At 36.6% G+C, this 20,987-nt stretch overlaps 1 protein-coding gene across 1 annotated transcript; it reads left to right on the top strand.

Annotated features, from left to right (window-relative positions):
• Nucleotides 1-215: 215 nt before the first annotated feature.
• Nucleotides 216-12,521, top strand: LOC127866032 (peroxidasin homolog pxn-2-like). Its single transcript, XM_052406267.1, has 16 exons — nt 216-358; nt 581-659; nt 2,369-2,480; nt 4,233-4,465; nt 5,082-5,273; nt 5,723-5,762; nt 6,752-6,855; nt 7,353-7,460; nt 7,680-7,781; nt 7,896-8,070; nt 8,507-8,626; nt 8,921-9,106; nt 9,501-9,716; nt 9,858-10,027; nt 10,564-10,666; nt 11,763-12,521. The coding sequence occupies exons 2-16, from the start codon at nt 581-583 to the stop codon at nt 11,812-11,814; spliced, it is 1,992 nt and encodes a 663-aa protein (XP_052262227.1). The 5' UTR covers nt 216-358; the 3' UTR covers nt 11,815-12,521.
• Nucleotides 12,522-20,987: the final 8,466 nt, after the last annotated feature.

The raw sequence follows: 20,987 nt of genomic DNA, 5'->3' as shown, positions 1-20,987 counted from the left end.
ATGTAGTGTCTGTACTGCATATTTATTCATAAATCACATAGTTTACTGTTCAATTGTCATTGCCAAATGAACTTGATTTCTATCGTCTTGACTTTCCTTGACCGATCGCTAGTTGACAATATTTTCGACGGATGTGCTTTGATTGTAAACTTGTTTTTCAAAGTTGATTTGGTCTAATATTTCGAAATTCTGTTAATCCACCCACCTACACTTATACACGATTTTTGGAGCTATACGTTTAATGTGTATCCAATAATCGTGAGCGACTATGTCACGGTACGAAGAGATCGGAGTTTGTGTTACTATATAAGACACGGGTGACCGCGATTTTATACTTTGGGATTGAAAAGTGGTGGAAGTAAGTTGGGGATAGCTTTCTTCGGTGGCCTTAGTTTCTTTTTTTTCATCGAAAGTATATCTTATATGGATTTGTTCAAGTTCTTTAAGTGTAAATACTATTTGCAAGCAATACATGTACCGCAATTTTGTAAAACGGAGATTGTTATTAATTATAATTAATCGCGATGATGAACAAATTTAACATCCCATTACAGCTGTGCGTCCTTGTGTTTTCTTTCAGATGCGACGTACGTTAGCTATTGTGGTAATCCTTGCGGTTGCAGCTCTCGTGGAATGCAAACCAAAGGAAGCAAAGCGTGGTAAGCGTCCATTTTTGTATCATAACTAGGAGGCTAATTTTACACATTAATTATCAGAAAATAGCATTAAAATGTTATTTTACAAGACATGGGCTGATTTTCTTAGAGTCAATTGCATTTGAAATAAAGTTATATTTTTAATTGCATACATTTTTTATCAAATTATGTTAGAATCGAAATGATTTTCGTTTATGTAATTTTTTTTGGTCAAATATATAGCATTGTTATCGTTCTGATACGTTGAACGTTGACAAACAAAATAATAATTATGTGATAAAAGCTCAAATAAATGACCGTTTGAATTAATTATTTCTTTCTACATGCCTATTCAATTTTTAGTAAACTCCGTGTTATAATGTTTACATTGTGAAGTTATAGCACCAAATAAACTGGCGAAATAACACATTTTGACTTAACCGACTTTTGCGAAGTTTGAATTTGAATGGTATTGTAATAACTTAATGGACTTTTTTACGGTTGGGGAAATTGATGATTTAAAAAAAAACTTTCCTCGTGATTAAAAAAAATACATATCTTTTTTCTTCAAGCGAAATAACCGTCTTTCTTGACTAAGGAAAATGATTAAATTATTGGTTCATACATGGACAATTACTCGAAATCGGTAAAATAATAAACGTGTGTAACGCCTTTCCGCGATAGTTTAGAAATATACGTGCTGGAATAAATACTGCAGGCGTGGCGCAGTAGTAGGGCGCCAGCTTTTGCTTCTAGAGGTCCCGAGTTTTAATCACGGAACTGTCAATAATTTAGTCTACTTTTTATGTCAATAATGTTATTCTACTTTTTAAATTCTTGCTATTGATACATATTAAGACTTTTCTAAACAATACAAATTTGTTAGAGAAATATGTACATATATTTTTTATACGAAAATATGTTAACAAGTCCATTTAAAAGTATGAAAAATACATCGCCGTGAAGATTAGAGATTGCCCTGTCATTATTGAATTAATTAATCAAACATCGGTTCATATTAAAAATTATGGGATTAATAAGTCCGTGGTGAAATATCAGTTATGCCTAAAATATTTGTAAATTATGCCAAAAATGACCAAAAAATACGATAATTGTTTATTAACATGTAATCTTTTTTGAAAAGTCGCACAACATTATGTATACGCTTTGTTCATAATCAATGTATGTATGTACATATTGAATAATGGAATTACAATTATCAAAAATCCCATTCATTTATAAGCCGGCTTATATAAAATACAATAATCAGCGATACATTCCTTCGATACTGAATTAGTGTTGTAGTTACACGTATACAGGCTGTGTATGGTTACATGTATGCACATGCTGTATAAACGAAAGAGCGTCATTTAATAATCGGGCGATTACAAATATCTAGTGGGTTTATTGTCAGCGAAGTATTAGTAAAGTTTTCGTTATCGGCTTAAACTTTGTCGTTATGCATTCCATTGAAGTAAACTAAAACAAATTTGGTTCTATTACAATTCATGTATTATTTAATATATAATATAAAATTTAATATCCCCCGTCCATGTTCACATAGGTTTATTAGTTAAAGGTTGAGAAAATTCAAGTTTGACGTTCAAATCATGTACAGTGGCTTTAAGACGTCCGTGATTAAATGCCCACGTATAAAAACTCAAAATCGTTCATTGGCTGATACAAAATTCGTCATGGAACATTCTTTTTTTAAATGTTCTACCCTACTCAAGGTATTCGGACTGCCAGTCAGAAGTTGCGGGCCTTCATGTCGGGACTGCGTTCCCGCGCGGTGGCTGATCCCGAGGAACGCACCGCACGCCGGCTGGATGTGCTCTCGAAGCTGTAAGCAAGCGTTTACGTGCGCTAAACGTAGCAATAATACGTTCAAAATTGAGCATTGTTCTGGGAACATTGGCCTTAATGCATGTGCGTTTGATGTTGTACCAAATTATCATGTGCAGTCCGCACAGGCTTATCAGGGTCAACTCTCTCCGCCTACAATGGGTTTTCATTTAGAAAATTCCTTTTGAACGAAAAATTCTCCATAAAAGCGGAAAGTGTCGTCCCTAATACGTATGAGCGGATTGCATAGGCTAATCAGGGACGAAACTTTACGTACATACATCACACCCACTTTTCCAAGAAAGAATTTAATGTAAGGCTGTATTTACACATTCCAATAAGTTGCTCCCTGGGTTTGTATATCTTTGATAGTTGTACCGTACGTATTTGTTTTGGTGTGTAAAGAAGACTTTCAGTTTATAGTAACACTGTTCCGGTTTCGTTTGAGCATAGAATAGGTATGGTTATCAAATGTATTATATACTTGTTCAAAATTATAATAATATGCAGGCTTTATCGATAAGTGGACTAGCCTTATATTCCGTATGTATTAAATATTTCGTCCTATAGTCAAAGATCTCTTCCATAATGTCTATTGCAAGATCTGTAATACAACGTCCCCATCTTTGTACACTATATCCCTTTAGTGAAGAATATCAACCAAATACTTTTTTCTTAATTGCATTATAACACTAGTGCTTCAATAATGTTCATATGCAGCACAGGTGGTTAGCGTGTGGCTATGATATTAATGAGTGAAAACATCATTTTGAATGATAAATAATCATATTATAACGAAATATTAACTTTTATGAAAAAAAAATTTCACTATCAAATATATATATATATAACAAGGTATGCAACTCAAAATCACCCCAAAACAGGGTGCATCGCTTTGAACAGCCATATCTTCATCAATTGTGTAGCGATTTTCACGATCTCGGTCTTATTCAACGCAGAAATGAATTTCCTTTCTGGAAATGTATATGTCTTGCAATATTTTTACAAATGCTGGGTCAACTTTTAAGAAATAACACGATACACAACTCGCATGACCCAGTTGACAATGATCATGCAGTCTTTAAGACTGAAATCTTCACGGAGTAAAGGGTATCTTCCCTACAAAGTTCATGTACCTCGATACCATAATTCAATAAAACGTATGAAAAAATATTATTACCGTTCTTGTCGTTACATTATGCATCAAGACTAACTGTCCAGCACCGTTTGAAACCTTTGTTTACATGCATTTCAACTAACTGACATTTTAAACACACGAGTGATTTCATTGGTCCAATGCGGAGGTGTGTCTTTACAACTGGAGATTTCATTCATAAAGACTGCATGATCATTGTCAACTGGGTCATGCGAGTTGTGCATCGTTTTATTTCTTAAAAGTTGACTCAGCATTTGTAAAGATATTGCAAGACATATACATTTCCAGAAAGGAAATTCATTTCTACGTTGAATAAGACCGAGATCGTGAAAATCGCTGCACAATTGATGAAGATATGTCTGTTCAAAGCGATGCACCCCATTTTGGGGTGATTTTGAGTTGCATACCTTGTTATATATATATTTGATAGTGAAATTATTTTTTTTTCAGAAAAGTTAATTTTTCGTTATAGTATGATTATTTATCATTCAAAATGATGTTTGCACTAATTAATATCATAGCCACACGCTAACCACCTGTGATATGCAGCGGTAAGTTTATTGACCATTCAGTTTCCTCTTACCCCAATGTTTCAGAGGGTTTAGTGCTGAAGTGCTTCGTGACTTGAAAGCACTCCAGATGTTCTCAAGGGCGGATGAAGATCCGTTCTGCGACCTCAAGGTCGACTGCAGTGTCGATTCAAACAGAGCTTTCGTGGACGGTCAAGAGTACCGGACTCAGAGTGGACAGTGCAATAACTTGGACAACTACGACTGGGGTTTAGCCGGAGTTCAGCATAAACGACTGTTAACCAATGCATACGACAATGGTAGGTATTTAAAAAGTAATCTTTAATTGGCTTTGTATTGTACATTTTTCATATGTTTTAGCTTAACGCTGGTTTAATATGACTGGAAAATCACATACCGTTTTTAAATGCAGCTATTTTCACTAGCGAAACAGGAATATGTATAACACAAGTTAGCACACACATTATGTTTGCAATTATATGGTGAATCTAGTGCACGACAAGAGGAACATGAAAAGAGAATTTACACTTGTGAAATAGTTAAATAATAATGCTTTGTTCAGCAAGTTGCTATTTATTGAATCAAATTCTTACATCACACCATAGTGGGCTGGGTTTTCTTTAGTTTTCATAATGAAGAGAGTATAATGTGTTGTAATATGGATAACACAAATTAATAAAAGCACATTCAATAATTATTGTTTACCTATGATACATTTGTTTTGTTTGTTTCTCTAAAATATCATTACCGATTCTTAGTGCCTATGTATTATTAGGTGTTTAAAAAGAAGCCGGCTTTTTTCTTGAAACATGTGCTCATGTTATAAACGAAAATTTATCAAATATTTTGTTTCACATACACTATACTTCCGCGAGTTGTAAGTCTCTATATCTACGCGTTGGTGTATTCCTATAGGCAAATGGAGCGCTAGGAGAAAAAGTGTCACCGGAACAAATAGGAATATAGTCCTACTTCCGGGGGCCCGCAAAATCAGCAACGCCGTGCACGCCACCGACTCAGACAAGCCTCTCGACAAAGCGTCCCTATCCAGCGCGTTCATCTACTTCCTACAGTTCATCAGCCATGACATCACCAAAACACCGGAGGGTACGTCGTTTATATATCATATTGTGTATCATTGAATTCGTTTGGTTGCTATAGATGTACTTAACAAAAAAGATTTTACAGGCTTGAGACTTTTACATAAAAAGGTTGACGTTTACGTTTTGCTAACCATGGTGACCGGTTCAATATTGGAGAAATGTGACTCATATCATAACGGTTAAAACATAATTCTCTCCGCTATTTCAGCACATTCTGATTGTGTATAGAGGTAAATAAATAGGAAAAACACTAGTTTATGCAATCAAGTTCGCACATCATTTAAATCGAATAGCTTTTCTTACGAAAAAAAACATAACCTACTCTCAACGGTCATTTAAATGGCGTTATCCAATCGATATGTTAAAGTTAGTACTTCATTATATAGAAAAATGATATGAGCATATTAGATATAGTAGGTTAAGCACAGTGACATCATAAACTTTTATTTCCAGGGGATGTTCCAACGAATACAGACTGCTGCAACAGCACCAAGTGAGTACAAGTAATATAAAACAGTTAAAACACAATAAAATTGATAAGTTGTGTTTTATGCATTAATTTAATTGTTTAATTAAACTTACATTCTTTAATGACTATAAGACTCATAACCAAAGATTAACTTACTTGTACTTGTATGGCATTGAAATTAAAATACGAGTATGTTTGCTGTATTGAGACGCTAAAACGGGGCTATAATGACCTACAACCATTTTGTCGGTATTTTAGTAACGTCAATTTTGTAAACAACAACGCTCCCTGTAATGTCTATTGATACACATGCACATAGTCGGCCACGTGGCTGGTCATGCGGATTTGTACAGTCACTGATTTCGTTGTTTTCGTTGTTGATCACATTACTGGTCATAAGGCCTGGTTACATGGCGTCTAATTATTTCTTGTCACGATGCTGTAATTGTTGTCGGTTGCTGGTTGTTGACTAACGGCTTGTAAAGGTTACGTGGTTTAGATCTGGTCTCCTGGCTGGTTAGAAGACCTGATAACCTGAATAGGCATGATGTATTATAAGTTGGCTGTTACTGGTCTTGGTCAGGTGGTTGTACATAAGGTCTGATCAAGTCTCCCTAGGTTTGGTCATGTGGCTAGGTCAGGTCTGGTAACTTGGCTGTTCACGAGGTATGATCACCGGACTTGCCTGAGGTCTGGTAACTTGGCGGGTTATGAGGCCTGATCAAATTACTAGTCATGAGGTCTGGTAACTTTTTACTAGTCATGAGGTCCGGTAACTTGGCAGATTATGGGGCCTGAGCACATAGCTGTGCACGAGTTCATGCAAGTAAGCGTGTCATTATGTCTTGTTATAGGCAGGTCCTGTATGCGCTCACTGGACCTTTCATGGGGTTTGGCGTTTGACCGATCATTTGATCAACGCATGAGGTGTAGCTTTATCAGGTCTTGTGGCAGGTCACTTTCGATGAAAAATCGTTTGTTCACAAGAATCTACACAGCCGTATCTCTTTCAGTCCGTTCTGCCTGCCAATCAGAGTGGAAGTGACTGACGACTTTTTCTCCGCCGGAGACTGCTATGACGCCCAGAGATCTTTCACGGTGCTAGACTGTGATGACAGTAGGTATTTTCTCATGGGTTTCTTTAAATGACATTTTAAACGTTCCTGGAGTTGTCAATATTTGTCTAGTGTTTTATGCTGTTTGGCTGTGTTTTTTATAATTATTTTTATTATTTTTATGGCAGTCAATTAATATGTTCGTATACTTTTAAGCTTAGTTTATTTAAGAGGTTAACTACTACGCGTATGTTTACAATCCTTTGACGACCGTCTTAAATCAGAGGAAAATGGAGAATGTTCGTATACAGCTCGACATAGATTTATGGCTAAATATAACAAAGTGTATGTCTGGTACTCGACAGATGGCTGTCGGATTAACAATACTGTAAAATCTTAGACAAATAAGCTCTAATAGAAATTCAATAAAATCAGATAATTTGTAATGAAAGACAGTTTTTCGTTATAAACTGGCCATTGTGATTTATTATTTATCTATAGATTAACTGTAATACAAATGTGTTATAATGCTAAATAATAACCAATGTATGTATCACAGCGTCTGGTTTCCAAAACCAAATCAACGACATCACGGCGTATATAGATGGAAGTATGGTGTATGGATCGAGCGATGCTGAACTCAAAGAGTTGCGTTCCTTCATTGGCGGTTAGTAGCCGCGATTCGCGCTTGAACATTTCATTGTATATTTTAAACTTTGCAAAAGAGGGCAATTTATTATTCTCAAGAGGATCAACAAAACTTGCTTTATAAAGTGCTTCTTCCTTCGATACTCAGACAAAAAATAAAGTTGCGCTATGCGAGCACAAACATTAAAACTTTCATATATAAGCGCTAAATTGGTACATTTTATTGCTTTTTGTCAAGGTTACCTTAAAACGTCCACTGCCAACTTCATGCCGGAAGCTGAGGATACAGAAGATCTGGCCTGTGACAACGTCGAAGACCCCGACCTCTGCTTCCTCGCAGGTACGTACAAACTTACCTAAACTTCAGTTTAATGATAATGTCTTGTGGAAAATACATTAATAACAAATATCGTAACTTTTTCGTAGGCAATCAAAGCCTTTTTGCTCTATTCAGGTGACACACGCGCGGACGTGCACCCTGGACTGACCACGTTTCATACCGTGTTCGTGCGCGAACATAACCGCGTGGCGGCCTACCTGGGGGAGCTGAACGCCGACTGGAGCGACGAGAAGATCTTCCAGGAGACCAGACGCATCGTGGCGGCCGAGCTGCAGCGCATCACATTCAAGTAGTGTTTAACCTATTTATTTTAGCTTGATAGCATCGAACGTCTAAGGCTTATAGAAACGCTCTCGAGTCCGTTTCCTGGGTACCAATATTGCCTGGTCTCTAAAGAACCCTCCCACAGTAGAGATCGAAACTGTGACCACCCGATCTCTATGTGGATACAATATCCACTACGCGACATTTGAGTAGGCGGAAATCGATAGCATTGAGGTTCGATTGGGTAGAGCTCGCAAAGAAACTTCGAGTTTTTGTTATCTGTTTCATAAATTGATATGCGTTTGGCCACAAGTGCATCATTGTTTTGTGGGAATAATAATATTTCTCTTATAAATTACAAAAGCTTTGTTTGCAACCGTCTTTTCCAGTTTACATAATTGTAATATGCATTCAGTAAGTTTCGTAAAGCATTGTTTTCTTGCATGTGTTGCTTGTTACAGTGAGATGCTGCCCAAGGTCCTCGACAGCAGCTACGTGTCCAAGTACGGCCTGTCTGGTTCCTATAGTTACAACAAATCAGTGGACGCCAGCGTCATCCAGGAATTCACCTTCGGTTACAGGTATGCACACAATATTGCAAACGACTTAGTTGACGCAATTGATGCATTACCATAATTTTATTTCAGTTTTCTATTGTTTTATTTACTGTGTGAAATGATACAGCAAGATTTAATGTCATATTGCAACATAATGTATTTATGATTTATACTCACTGTTCTATTGATATAGATATGTCAAAACAGCGGCGTGACCTTTATTAAATAGGTTGTTCAATTCCCCCCCCCCCAAAAAAAAAAAGTTTAGTGTGTGTGTTTTTTTTTTGCTTTTACAAATAACACGGGTTATACTTTCAGGTTTCACAACCTGATGCCCGCGGTGTTCCACATGGCCGAGTTGGTTGGCTCGAGTGTTGGGAACACGGCCTCGCACGAGCAGGAAGATGTGTGGCAGAGCCCTGGCTTCCTCCTCACGGACAACTACCGCGGCGTAGATCATGTCTTACTTGGACTTGTCGCCAACGGGTGTCCCTTTATAAATGGGTAACGCCACTACGTGGATCAGCCTCGAACTCATGTTTTACTTTAAAGCGTCTTCGTGATAAACGTTATCTTTATTCAATATAAGCTAATGATCTATTGATTAAATCATTATATCGCTAAAAATAATGTAAACTTTAAAACAAAGTTTCCCAGTGCAGCAGAGGGTGCTTTGCATTGTATTTTGTTTCAAGTCATTTTTTAATTTATTTGCACAGTATTCTTAAATAGTGGTTGTATAAATGTAAGCTAAAATAGCAATAATTTAAAACTTCACTGTATGCGATGTTTTTGTTAATTGATTTTGCAAATGATAAACGATAAAATGTTATTTGATCATGATGTTATGGTTTTGTGTATGATTTTGACAAGACAGCTGCTAATATAAATGTTTCAGACTGATGAATGATGCCAGCCGGAACTTCCTGTTTGTTGACGAGAACGGCGACAGCTTTGACCTCGCATCAATTAACATCGAGCGCGGCCGCGAGTGGGGAACGCCTGCGTACTACCTCTACCGTCAGATGTGCGGAGGGGTCACAATCTCTGCATGGACGGACCTGGCGAGCACGCACTCCGCTGACGTAATCGCCGACTTACAGAGCGTCTATGCGTAAGTTTTGTTAAACTGGTATTTTCCTTAACAAAATTCCTAAGTTAATTTCCTTATTTTTTTTTGTTTCGCCATTAACCTAAAATGTGTACCTGCTTAATAATACACATTAAATATTTATCAAACTTTATGTCCTTAAAGTTCCCCTAAGGATGTTGATCTATGGACGGGCCTCGTGACCGAGACTGCGGTAGGCACCTCCATTGCCGGCCCCACGATGTCCTGTCTCATCGGTATGCAGTTCGCCAACCTGCGCAACGGGGACCGGTTTTGGTACGAAACGAGCGACGCCGATCTGAAATTCACAACCGGTAAGGCAATTGGTAGCATATGACCATGTCTTGTATCAGATAATCTATGTATTTTCCTAACCATTGCGGTCATATTAACTGTTATTTTGTCCTTCATTATCATACAAACAGCGTTAAAACTGAATGTATGTGCTCTTCATAAGGGTTATTATAAACTATTTCTTTGAAAACCCTGGTATAACGTCCTTTTGTATATTCTCATTTTTCATTTGTACGCCCGTCTTCGAACTGTGGCGTAGTTTCGATAGATTGTCAGCAGCAGTCAATTTTTTTTAATAGACCTTAAAATTATTGCTTGAAATAAGAGTAAACATGTATTAATAAAAAATGGCAGTATGTAAGACAATTCGCTTGGGTCTGATATGGGTGAAGGCTTTGTATTGGAATAAGTAAATATTAATGTCTACATTATTGACACAAATACGCATTTTTAAGAATACACAATATCTTATAATGTTTGTGACTTACCTTTGAATCTCGATGCATTCACCACAAAACGTCACCATCTCTGATGTCGGCTGTGTCCCATGTTGCAGGTCAGCTGAGCGAGCTGAAGAAGGTCACCCTGGCTCGAGTCCTGTGTGACAACCTGGACGTGGCCACCATGCCAAAGGATGTGTTCTCCACCTCCGGCTCGTGGTCAGTATACAGAGGCTTCGTATAAGTCTCGTGTTTAAATGCATATGAGCTGCGCTCTGGGAATCAGGGACTATATGAATGTGCGAATAGGGTTTCCCAGATAAGCCTAAGCAGTCCGCACATGCTAATCCGGACCGACACTTTCTGCCTAGACTGTATTTCCGTGTTGAAGAGAAAAATTAAACAAAAAAATCAATTAACGCGGAAAGTGTCGTCCCTGAATATCCTTGAGGACTGCACACGCTAATCTGTGATTTTATTTAATGCCATGTTCCCTGACAATCGACGCAAGAATGAAAAGTTCAGAAGCGGGATTTTGCATGTGTCCCAATCCAGATTCATTGAGCTGTCTGAGAAAGGCACTGTTGTACTTCCAGCAAAACACGTATGCTATATCTCGGACTCATTCCCACATAATAATAATTATTATTTCAATCAAGCTATTCATTCAAATTACTCCTGAACAAATTGTTGCACTTAAATAACGCTCATTATGTGTTTGGGAGCCAGCGTTGCAGTATTTAAACTGTTAAATCGAATTGGCAATATTTAACTTGTAGAGATACATGTCCGCATACATTATATTTACTGATCTTTTGGCATTTTTGTGAACTTCGTTATTATATCACTTTAATTCATTAATTAAAACAAAGGAAATAACGAGCTCCAGTATCGAACAGAAATAGAAATTTAAAAGGAAAAGGTTTACATATTGTGCTCGAACCACTGACTGTTGGATGAAAAAGTGTTTCCCTTAACCAATCTTCCATCAGGGCTAGAACACTATAGCATGCATTTTATATATGCAATCATAGTATTTAAAAAAAAACTGTAACGGAAACAACAGTCCAATTATTCAATATTTGCGTGTATGACGCTTCATAACACTTTAATTCTCAGTTTGTAATGAATATTACTCATAAACAAATATACATTTTTAGGGTGAGTTAACGTCATTACGGTTATTTCGCTTGCCCGTGTAAAGAATACCTTTAGTTTCGCAATCTGTAAAAAAAGGCTAGGCAATTGTCATTTCTAGACTCTGCGGTCATTTCCCTTTAAAGAGAGTTTAATCGGCATATGCGCTCATTTTCAGGGTTGACTGCTCCACCATCTCTGGAATGGATCTGAGCTTTTGGGCTGACTAGAAATGGCATGACTTCATGTAATCCGACCCTGATCAAATACACGCATGGCCATCTTTCCTGACATCATATGCCTTTAGTTGTTGTACGATTTTACCTATTAGTTGAATGTTGATATGTAATAGCTCTATTAAGTCCATATCATAGCTTTTATATTGGTCACACTCTATAAGTTATGTGGTTCAAAAATGAAAGTTTGACTGACCGCCTTTAATGATAAAAAATGTATTCGAACTTATTTTTCACTTTCTTTTTGATATCTACGATGTTGTCAAATGTCTGCAATAGCAATTCTTCTAAATAAATCAATTAACTTAACAAGTGATGTGTATACATCTTCGTGTGTTTTTCAATAAATAGTTGAACATTATCGAAATTAATTTCAATATCAAATAATTGTACATATTATGAGCCAAGTTATAATGGAAATTCTGGTTTCTCATTAATATAAAAGACATCAAATAAGTTAAAACTAATGGTTCTTGAGAAAAAAGGTAATAAAAGCTTGTCTTATGTAATTGTAATGTAATGTGAGTTGCTTGTATTGTAAATATAAATTAAATATTGTGCAAACATACACAACTCTGTAAATGACGTCATTTTGGCATTTTTATATATATTTGAGTTTTTCTTCAAACTATACATCTTTTTCTGTGTGTCTTACTAGTTTTAAGTGTTAATTTAAAGTAAATAAAGCTCTTCGAAAATAAGCAGTATTTATATATATATATTAACATTATAGTTACACATATTGCACATGTTTTGATATGTATAGTTAATAGCGCTTTAATTATGGTATAAAATATACAAAATATATTTAATGTATATCAGTACTTCGCCACAGGTGGTTAGCGTGTGGCTGTGATAATAATTAGTGAAAATAATATTTTGAATGATAAATAATCATATTATAACGAAAAATCCACTTTTCTGAAAAAAATCACTATCAAATATTTATATAACAAGGCATTCAACTCGAAATCAACCGAAAACAGGGTGCATCGCTTTAAACGGCCACTTCTTCATCAAGTTTGCCTACGGCTTCGGTCCATATACGGTTTGTGGCTGCCTGGCTGGTCACTATAATGCCATAGGGACCTCAGTGGTGTTTACTATATCTTAAATATAAAGAAAGGCAATTTATGTTCTTCTATGGTTTGCAGTGGCGAGTCCGTAAATCGCTTAACGTGTATTCACGCGTTCATAAATCTGCATCGTGGTGTTCCATGTCTACGCGTGTGTTCGTCCTATGTTACAAGATTTTTATTTGGTAAATATATGAACATTACATAGTTACTACATAGATACTCACACTAGTATATTGCCCTTCAAAACTGGTAGATATGAGCCACATTACTCAAGAATAGCATTCCGAATTAGGTCAAACACTTTCAAACCCTAAAGCTTACATTAAACTTTAGTGTTATTTATCAATGATATCTACATATAATCTAAATATGAGTGGTATCCAATTTGTACATTAAAGCGTATTGTGGTCCACCATTCGATCTTTTTTATTTTCCGCTCGAGTAAACTTCAATGAAAACCCACATATCATCTAGTAATCGTGAAGTTTGGATTTTGATTAATGCCTTCTTTAAACAGCAAAATACTTGTATGTGATCTCAACCTACACATGAACTGTCTTTATTTTCGTGAGATATGCAATGTTTGATAACATAGGTCTTGGTAAAATTATTCGATTGGAACATGCAGAGTGCGTCGTGAGATATGCAATGTTGGTAACGAATAGTGCGTTTTGAGGCTGCTTCTGTTAGTCATATGGAAAAAAATGCGACACAGTGCCTTTAATGATATAAAGGGTTATTGATGCTTTATATTTTTGCAAAAATAATAAACAGGTTCAGAAGAATTAAAATTAACTGGATTAAATGCGAGATAATTCAACAACTCCAAACTGGAATAAAAACGCTAACATTTGGCTACATGTCATGATTGAATCCCCGTATCTTTAACATGCCGACGACGATATTAGTTTCATTTCGTTATTGCATAAACATGTATTTTGATTATAAACTTTGGACATTTTCTTGTTGAAGAGTTTCATTTTTCCAGGGCCTGGCAAGGCTTGTTTGTTAATTTAGCTGCTTATGGGGCATTCTAGATACCGCCATGAATGACTGAACATTAAGTCACAAAGAGAAGTGTGCGTAGAACGTTCCATGCGTAAACAACAAATTTATGTTGGTTATGTTGAAACGTAATGCCCTGCATTAACAACATTTTGCAATTCTATCTATCTACATATACTGCCAAACGCCCTTTAGAGCATTATAGGCAGAGGGACATTATTGAGTCCGTTTCCTGGGAAGAACCAGTACTAGGTGTCTATGGAGGAGCTAATGAGAACGCTCCCCGAGTGGGGAGCGAACCTACGAACTCCCGATCGCTAGGCGGACACCTCATCCACTACACCACCGCGATCTTCAATTTCACAAACACATTCAAATTGGATAATCTGCTCACGTGAAATTTAATCAATCCCTGATGAACTCGCGAATGAACTCATAAATATTCACGATCGTACTTTTTTCAACAACATATATTTTCCAATTTTTAAATGACGTCATTGCGCAAACATAAACGATGTTGCTTTCATTCGTCAATCTCGAAATGGCATGATTGTTTGGCGCGATGTTCTACCAAGATGAAACCAAAAGTGGATAAGTCTCTTGTGGTCCTTATAGTTATGCAAGACAGACAGTTAATACACCCATGATATAAAAAATGCTTTCCAATACTTATTTGAAAAATTAACACTGACGACGTCAATGAAATTCCCGGTATTATAAAAGAAATAGTCATGATTCTGCCACACGAAAGACATTCTAATATTTATTCTATATATTGGATCTTCAGAGGGAGGAAATTATTAAAACTTCATACATTTACTCTTTTATTAAATATTTCGGCCAAAGGCCTTCTTCAGTAAACGATTATTAAGACAATTTTACATAGCGTTTTCTTCTGTTGATCATAACGGAAGTAAATACAACAAGAGGGCCATGATGGCCCTGAATCGCTCACCTGACTCATTAAGATCAGATGAAAACTATGACCTCTATTGTCTACACAACGTTTTTCTATGATTTGACCTAGTGACCTAGTTCCTGACTCTAGATGACCCAAATACAATCCCAATCCAGATTTCATCAAGATAAACATTCTGACCACAGTTCATAAATATTGGATGAAAACTGTGACCTCTATTGTCAACACAAGGTTTTTCTATTTATTTGACCTAGATTTTTACCCCAGATGACCCAAATACAATCCCACCCAGATTTCATCAAGAATTCTGACCAAATTTCATAAAGGTTGGATGAAAACTGTGATCTCTAATGTCTACACAAGGTTTTTCTATTATTTGACCTAGTGACCTAGTTTTTGACCCCAGATGACCCAAAAAAATCCCAACCCCGATTTCATCAAGATAAACATTCTGACCAAATTTCATAAAGATTGAATGAAAACTGTGACCTCTATTGTCTACAGAAGGTTGTTCTATTATTTGACCTAGTGACCTTGTTTCTGACCCCAGATGACCCAAATACAATCCCAAACCGGATTTCATCAAGATAAACATTTTGACCAAATTTCATCAAGATTGGATGCAAACTGTGACCTCTACTGTCTACACAAACAAATTGTTGACGGACGGACGCACGGACACACGCACAACGGACGCCGGACATCACACGATCACATAAGCTCACCGTGTCACTTCATGACAGGTGACCTAAAAATATGTGTCGGAGATAAACATGAACAGTTGTGGTTAAAATCCCATAGAAACAAGGGCTGTTTGTAAAACATGCATGCCCCCCTATATGGGCTATAAGTTGTAGTAGCAGCCATTGTGTGAATACGTTTTTTGTCACTGTGAATGGTGGTGGTGGTGGTGTAGTAGTAGTAGTAGTAGTAGTAGTAGCAGTAGTAGTAGTAGTAGTAGTAGTAGTAGTAGTAGAAGTAATAGTAGTTGTAGTAGTAGTAGTAGTAGTAGTAGTAGTAGTAGTAGTAGTAGTAGTAGTAGTAGTAGTAGAAGTAGTAGTAGTAGTAGTAGTAGAAGTAGTAGTAGAAGTAGTAGTAGTAGTAGTGTAGTAGTAGTAGTAGTAGTAGTAGTAGTAGTAGTAGTAGTAGTAGTGGTAAAGTAGTAGTAGTAGTGGCAGTAGTAGTAGAAGTAGTAATAGTAGACGTGGTGGTGGTGGTGGTGGAAGTAGTCCTAGTAGTAGTAGTACTAGTAGTAGTAGTAGTAGTAGTGGTAGTAGTAGTAGAAGTAGTAGTAGTAGAAGTAGTATTAGTAGTAGAAGTAGTAGTAGCAGTAGTAGTAGTAGTAGTAGTAGTAGTAGTAGTAGTAGTAGTAGTAGTAGTAGTAGTAGTAGTAGCAGTAGCAGTAGCAGTAGCAGTAGCAGCATTACAAGACCAATACTTAAGAATGATCAAATGGGAAAAGGTAACATAGCACCAGCAGTAAATATGGGGCTCATGTACAGGTCAGATTTGGAATCTCTGCTGTAAAATGAGATTTTGAATGAATTAAAGGGAGGCAAATCTGTAATAAAAAGAACATGCATAAACCGTAGTTGTTTCCCTTGTTTGAACCATGCTAAATCCTTACAAGTTTGGAAAGAATTGGATGAAAAATTTGGACTTTATTGCATAAACACCATTTTCTCAATTCAAGGGGAGGTAATTCTGTACTTCATGGACCAATAATGCTCATTTTTTGTAGGGTTCGTGTCCTCATTGATATAAAGACACTGTGCAAATTTGGAAAGGATCGGACAAAAAATGTGGAAGATTTTTGAAAGTTTTCACAAATAGGCAAAAACGAATAAACATGCAAAGTTCAACGAGCTCCTGCGGCCATTTTTTTTGACGAATCAAATTTTTTTGAACAACTTTTTCAGGGGAGCCCTCAAAGGTCATCCCTGTGAATTTTTTTGAAAATCTGATGAGCGGTTTCTGACAAGAAGATTTTTTAAGGTTTTTACCATATATGGTCATGGCGGCCATCTTGGTTATGTGATCAAATTTTTTTTAACAATTCTTTTGTCCTATGACCTAGGGATGCTCCACATGAAATTTAGTTGAAATTGGCTCAATGGTTTAGTAGAAGAAGATGTTTACAAATTGTTTACAGACGGACGGACGGACGGACGCCGGACGCTGAGTGATCACAATAGCTCACCTCGAGCTATCGCTCAGGTGAGCTAAAAATATAAATAAATGACGTAACGTTACCCGACGTGAACGTGACGTTACGCGCCAATACTCGGAAGTCGCTACATATTATGAATTATACGCTGTGTCTATATTATTATATAGATATTATACACATATACCCACATATACGCATATACACATGTATATACATATATATACACATACATATACATGCATACACACATACATAGATATATATACATATATATATATATATATACACATACACACACACATATATACACACATATATACATATACACACATATACACATGCATATGTTCACAATGTACATATACATAACATATATAATGTTTATAAAATAAACAGGTGCAAGGGAGTGGTTACAAAAATAAAGACATTTTAGTTAAAATGTTTCATGCCATAAACTTATTAAAAGACACTGTTGTTTTTCCTAACCAAGTATGTTAATAAACCACGCGGGTCTGTAAAGCTTTAATAAGCACGTGTTTGTCAAATTATAAAAATGAAAGACTTAAAAGAAATACGTGCATTTAAGATCGAGACAAAGGAATTTTTAACGGGTACATAACGATGCATATTGATTGCGTTTATATCTGTTTCGTTCTTGTTGACACAGGTGTAAACACGTAATAAATCGTAAGGACTAAACGGTCGTTGATTCCCCTGGGCAATTGTTGTGTCCGCTCGATATTTTATTCAATTGTACATTAGCCGTGCCACCATGTAAGAAATACCATCATGCCAACTATATTTACAGCTCGGTAGATTACCGGTAATGGAGCGTTATACGGCCTATTGAAGCCCTGGGGGGCGCTCTTGACTTACCGGTTTTCTTTTTTCAATAACAATTTTGACTTGGTACCTTGTATTTATGATTGCAACTCGCTCTTTTATACTTAATTGATTTTTACCAAGTCATGAAACCATTTTGCCAAAGAACATTGAAATGTTTTGATAAGTTATTCGATGTTACGAAAGTAGATCATGTGACCGTCGCAAGCGTTTATCTTTCTGGAGCTCTATTCTATGCAGAAAAGCAAATAAAACCGCGTGTATAAAACTTTTACTTGTCTGGCCAAGACTGCTGTCGATGTGGTCCCTGTATTGATGCCTCGTCATTTGCTTTAAGTTTCATTTCAAATAAAAAATGAATAAACATGCAAGTGAAGCGTTTATTTTATAATGAAGGTCGTGTACACATGTAGGTCATTCACCTGTTAACTTTTCAGCAAGATCATTCTAGTAGTTTTATTAAAATAAAATGAAAAAACAAAACAAATTAAATTGTGCGACTTCATTTTAGATCGTGGGAAAACGAACGGCCATAATTCTCACAGCTTAAATTCCTTTCTATTCGATCACCTACAGGTTAAGGGCATTCGAGTTATACCATGTTTTACGTTACTGTAACCAGTGTTTTTTGCCAACCAGTCAGTGCGCATGCGCGGAAAATCCCGAATGTAAACAATAACATTCAACTGGTCTATACACTACGATACAGAAATATTGTAATGCCATGATAGTGGCTGAATCTTAACTTCTTGTAAAAAAAAGTCTAATAAAGAGAGACAACTCAAACTGAACTGATTGTTTATAATTAACCCCTTTTGTTTCAAAACAAATCTATTTTCGGTCGTGGCGACCGTGGAGATATTGACGTAATTCTTTCGTGCGACACACTGTCCATGATGGTGAACAAATGATTTTAAAATCTTCTTCGTCTTCATTATTTTTATCGAGTGCACCGGGATTGTCTCCCATATGGCCATCGCCCCCAGAGAGACGTGTTAGTTGGTTACGGGGGATAGTGCAAGATACAGGAGACACCCCGTTCCAGAGGTGACCCTGGGTCTTTAAGTGCCCGGTGTATAGCACCTAGTACACTGCACCTCGGTTTAACGTCTCATGCGAAAGACGAGTTAGTAGGTTAGGTGCAGCGGGGGATCGAACCAGCGATCTCTGGATTGTGAAGCCAGTGTGTTACCACTAGACCACGGATCCGCTACTTTTTTAAAATCTCACAATGAATGACATATTTATGGCCCGGACAAGCTCATTTATGGCCAGTTTTTCGGCGTTAGCTGTATACGCCAGCTTTTCACCTTAGCCTGACCTTTGTTAGCGTTCAATAGAATTCAAATAAAACTTCCCGCGGCCAAGTACAGATGAATACACTTCATTGACTGCTTTGGCTGATTTGAGAATACGACCAGAACATTGGAAACATGCCCGCGTCTTTGTAACACTGTTTAACTGCGTGTTCAGCATGAAACAATGTTATATCTAATGAAAAGGCTTAAAGGGATCTTTTCACGCTTTGGTAAATTGACAAAATTGAAAAAAGTTGTTTCAGATTCGCAAATTTTCGTTTTAGTTATGATAATTGTGAGGAAACAGTAATACTGAACATTTACCATGGTCTAATATAGCCATTATATGCATCTTTTGACGATTTTAAAACCTAAAAATTATAAAGCGTTGCAACGCGAAACGATTGAATAATTTGGAGAGTTCTGTTTTTGTCGTTAAATTTTGTGAAACTACGAAGATTGCTTATATAAGGTATAAAATACGTCAAGTACGTGTACTCGGCGGAATAGCTCAGTAGGCTAGAGCGTTTTTACTTCAGGACTCTGGCAGGACTCCAGGGGTCACTGGTTCGAAACCTGTTCCGGGCAATGTTCTTTTCCTTTGTTTAATTTTATTCTTGATTTTTTACTGGAGCTTTTACGATCCAATGTTTACATTTATCGATATAAAGCATTTAATGAATAAGTTAAAAAATGCCAAAATCTGTGAAAAGGCCCCTTTAATAGATAGAACAGATTTACACTCAATCTCGACATCAATACAGTTTGTGCGTCCACCTTTTATTTTCAGAAGATTTTCAGCGTGAGAACGTTTGCACTTAAAGGCTATTTTCTCATATTTAGTACTAACTTCCATATTCCTGAAAGTATAGAGAGCAGTGGAAGCGAAGACTTACTTTAATGCATTGCATTTCAACTCGCGAGGTATATCGGGTCAATTTGCGGCCACTGTGTGTGAATGTCAGAGTTTACATTCAGGTCATCGCTGCGTCTCTACCCTATGTGCTGATCGGAGTTCGCGCCCAGGAAAATAATCGTTACATAATAAAGACGCTATAGCGTGAACTAGGTGAACTGGAATTTTCTTTAGACCAGACAGATGTTAAATGAAGATATCCAGCGATATCATATGGTATGTCAATAATAGATTCTTAATGTGTTTTACAGCAATAACATGATAAATATTATTTTTAATTAATTTAACAAGAATTATGCCATCATATTGACTAATGAATTAAGCATGAGCGCAATGATTCTCGATACTGTTAATAATCGAATCAAATAGCAACGCCAGACAAACCACTAAAACAGGTTTGTTCGAAGAACGCACGTATAAATATTTAAAATATATACAGATACTTTGCGTGTGGCCGGTTGACTCATGTTTTAATTTCACTTCCATTCTTCTTTTGGTTTTCTGTTTTGTATCTATACGTTTATGACCAGAAATATGTAATAATGTAAAATAAGCCGCATAAAACTCCGCGTATCATCCCGTATTACGTTTGCTGCAGCTAAGAACTGCACAGAAAAAAAACATTCTCTATCTTTGATCTCATTCATTGAAGTCTTTACCTTTCATTAACTGCAACCACAATCAACGCCGTATATCTTTTTTAAAGATATTTCTTGTTACTTTTGAACTCAAAGTATGACCTTGACCTTGGAGATATCGACGTAATTCTTTCGCGCTACACACGGTCTTATGATGGTGAACAATTGAGCTAAACGGTTTTATAATCTCACAATGAACGACAAGGTTATTGCCTGGACAAGCTTGTTCCGCCAGCCCACCGACATTCGCCAATCTAATAACCATTTTTTTCCTTCGGAAAAAGCGGGTTAATTATTCT

This window comes from Dreissena polymorpha, chromosome 2 (genome assembly GCF_020536995.1).
Source record: "Dreissena polymorpha isolate Duluth1 chromosome 2, UMN_Dpol_1.0, whole genome shotgun sequence".
NCBI lineage: Eukaryota > Metazoa > Mollusca > Bivalvia > Myida > Dreissenidae > Dreissena > Dreissena polymorpha.
Note: the sequence above shows the minus strand (reverse complement) of the source record. Positions and strands in the feature narration are given on the sequence as shown.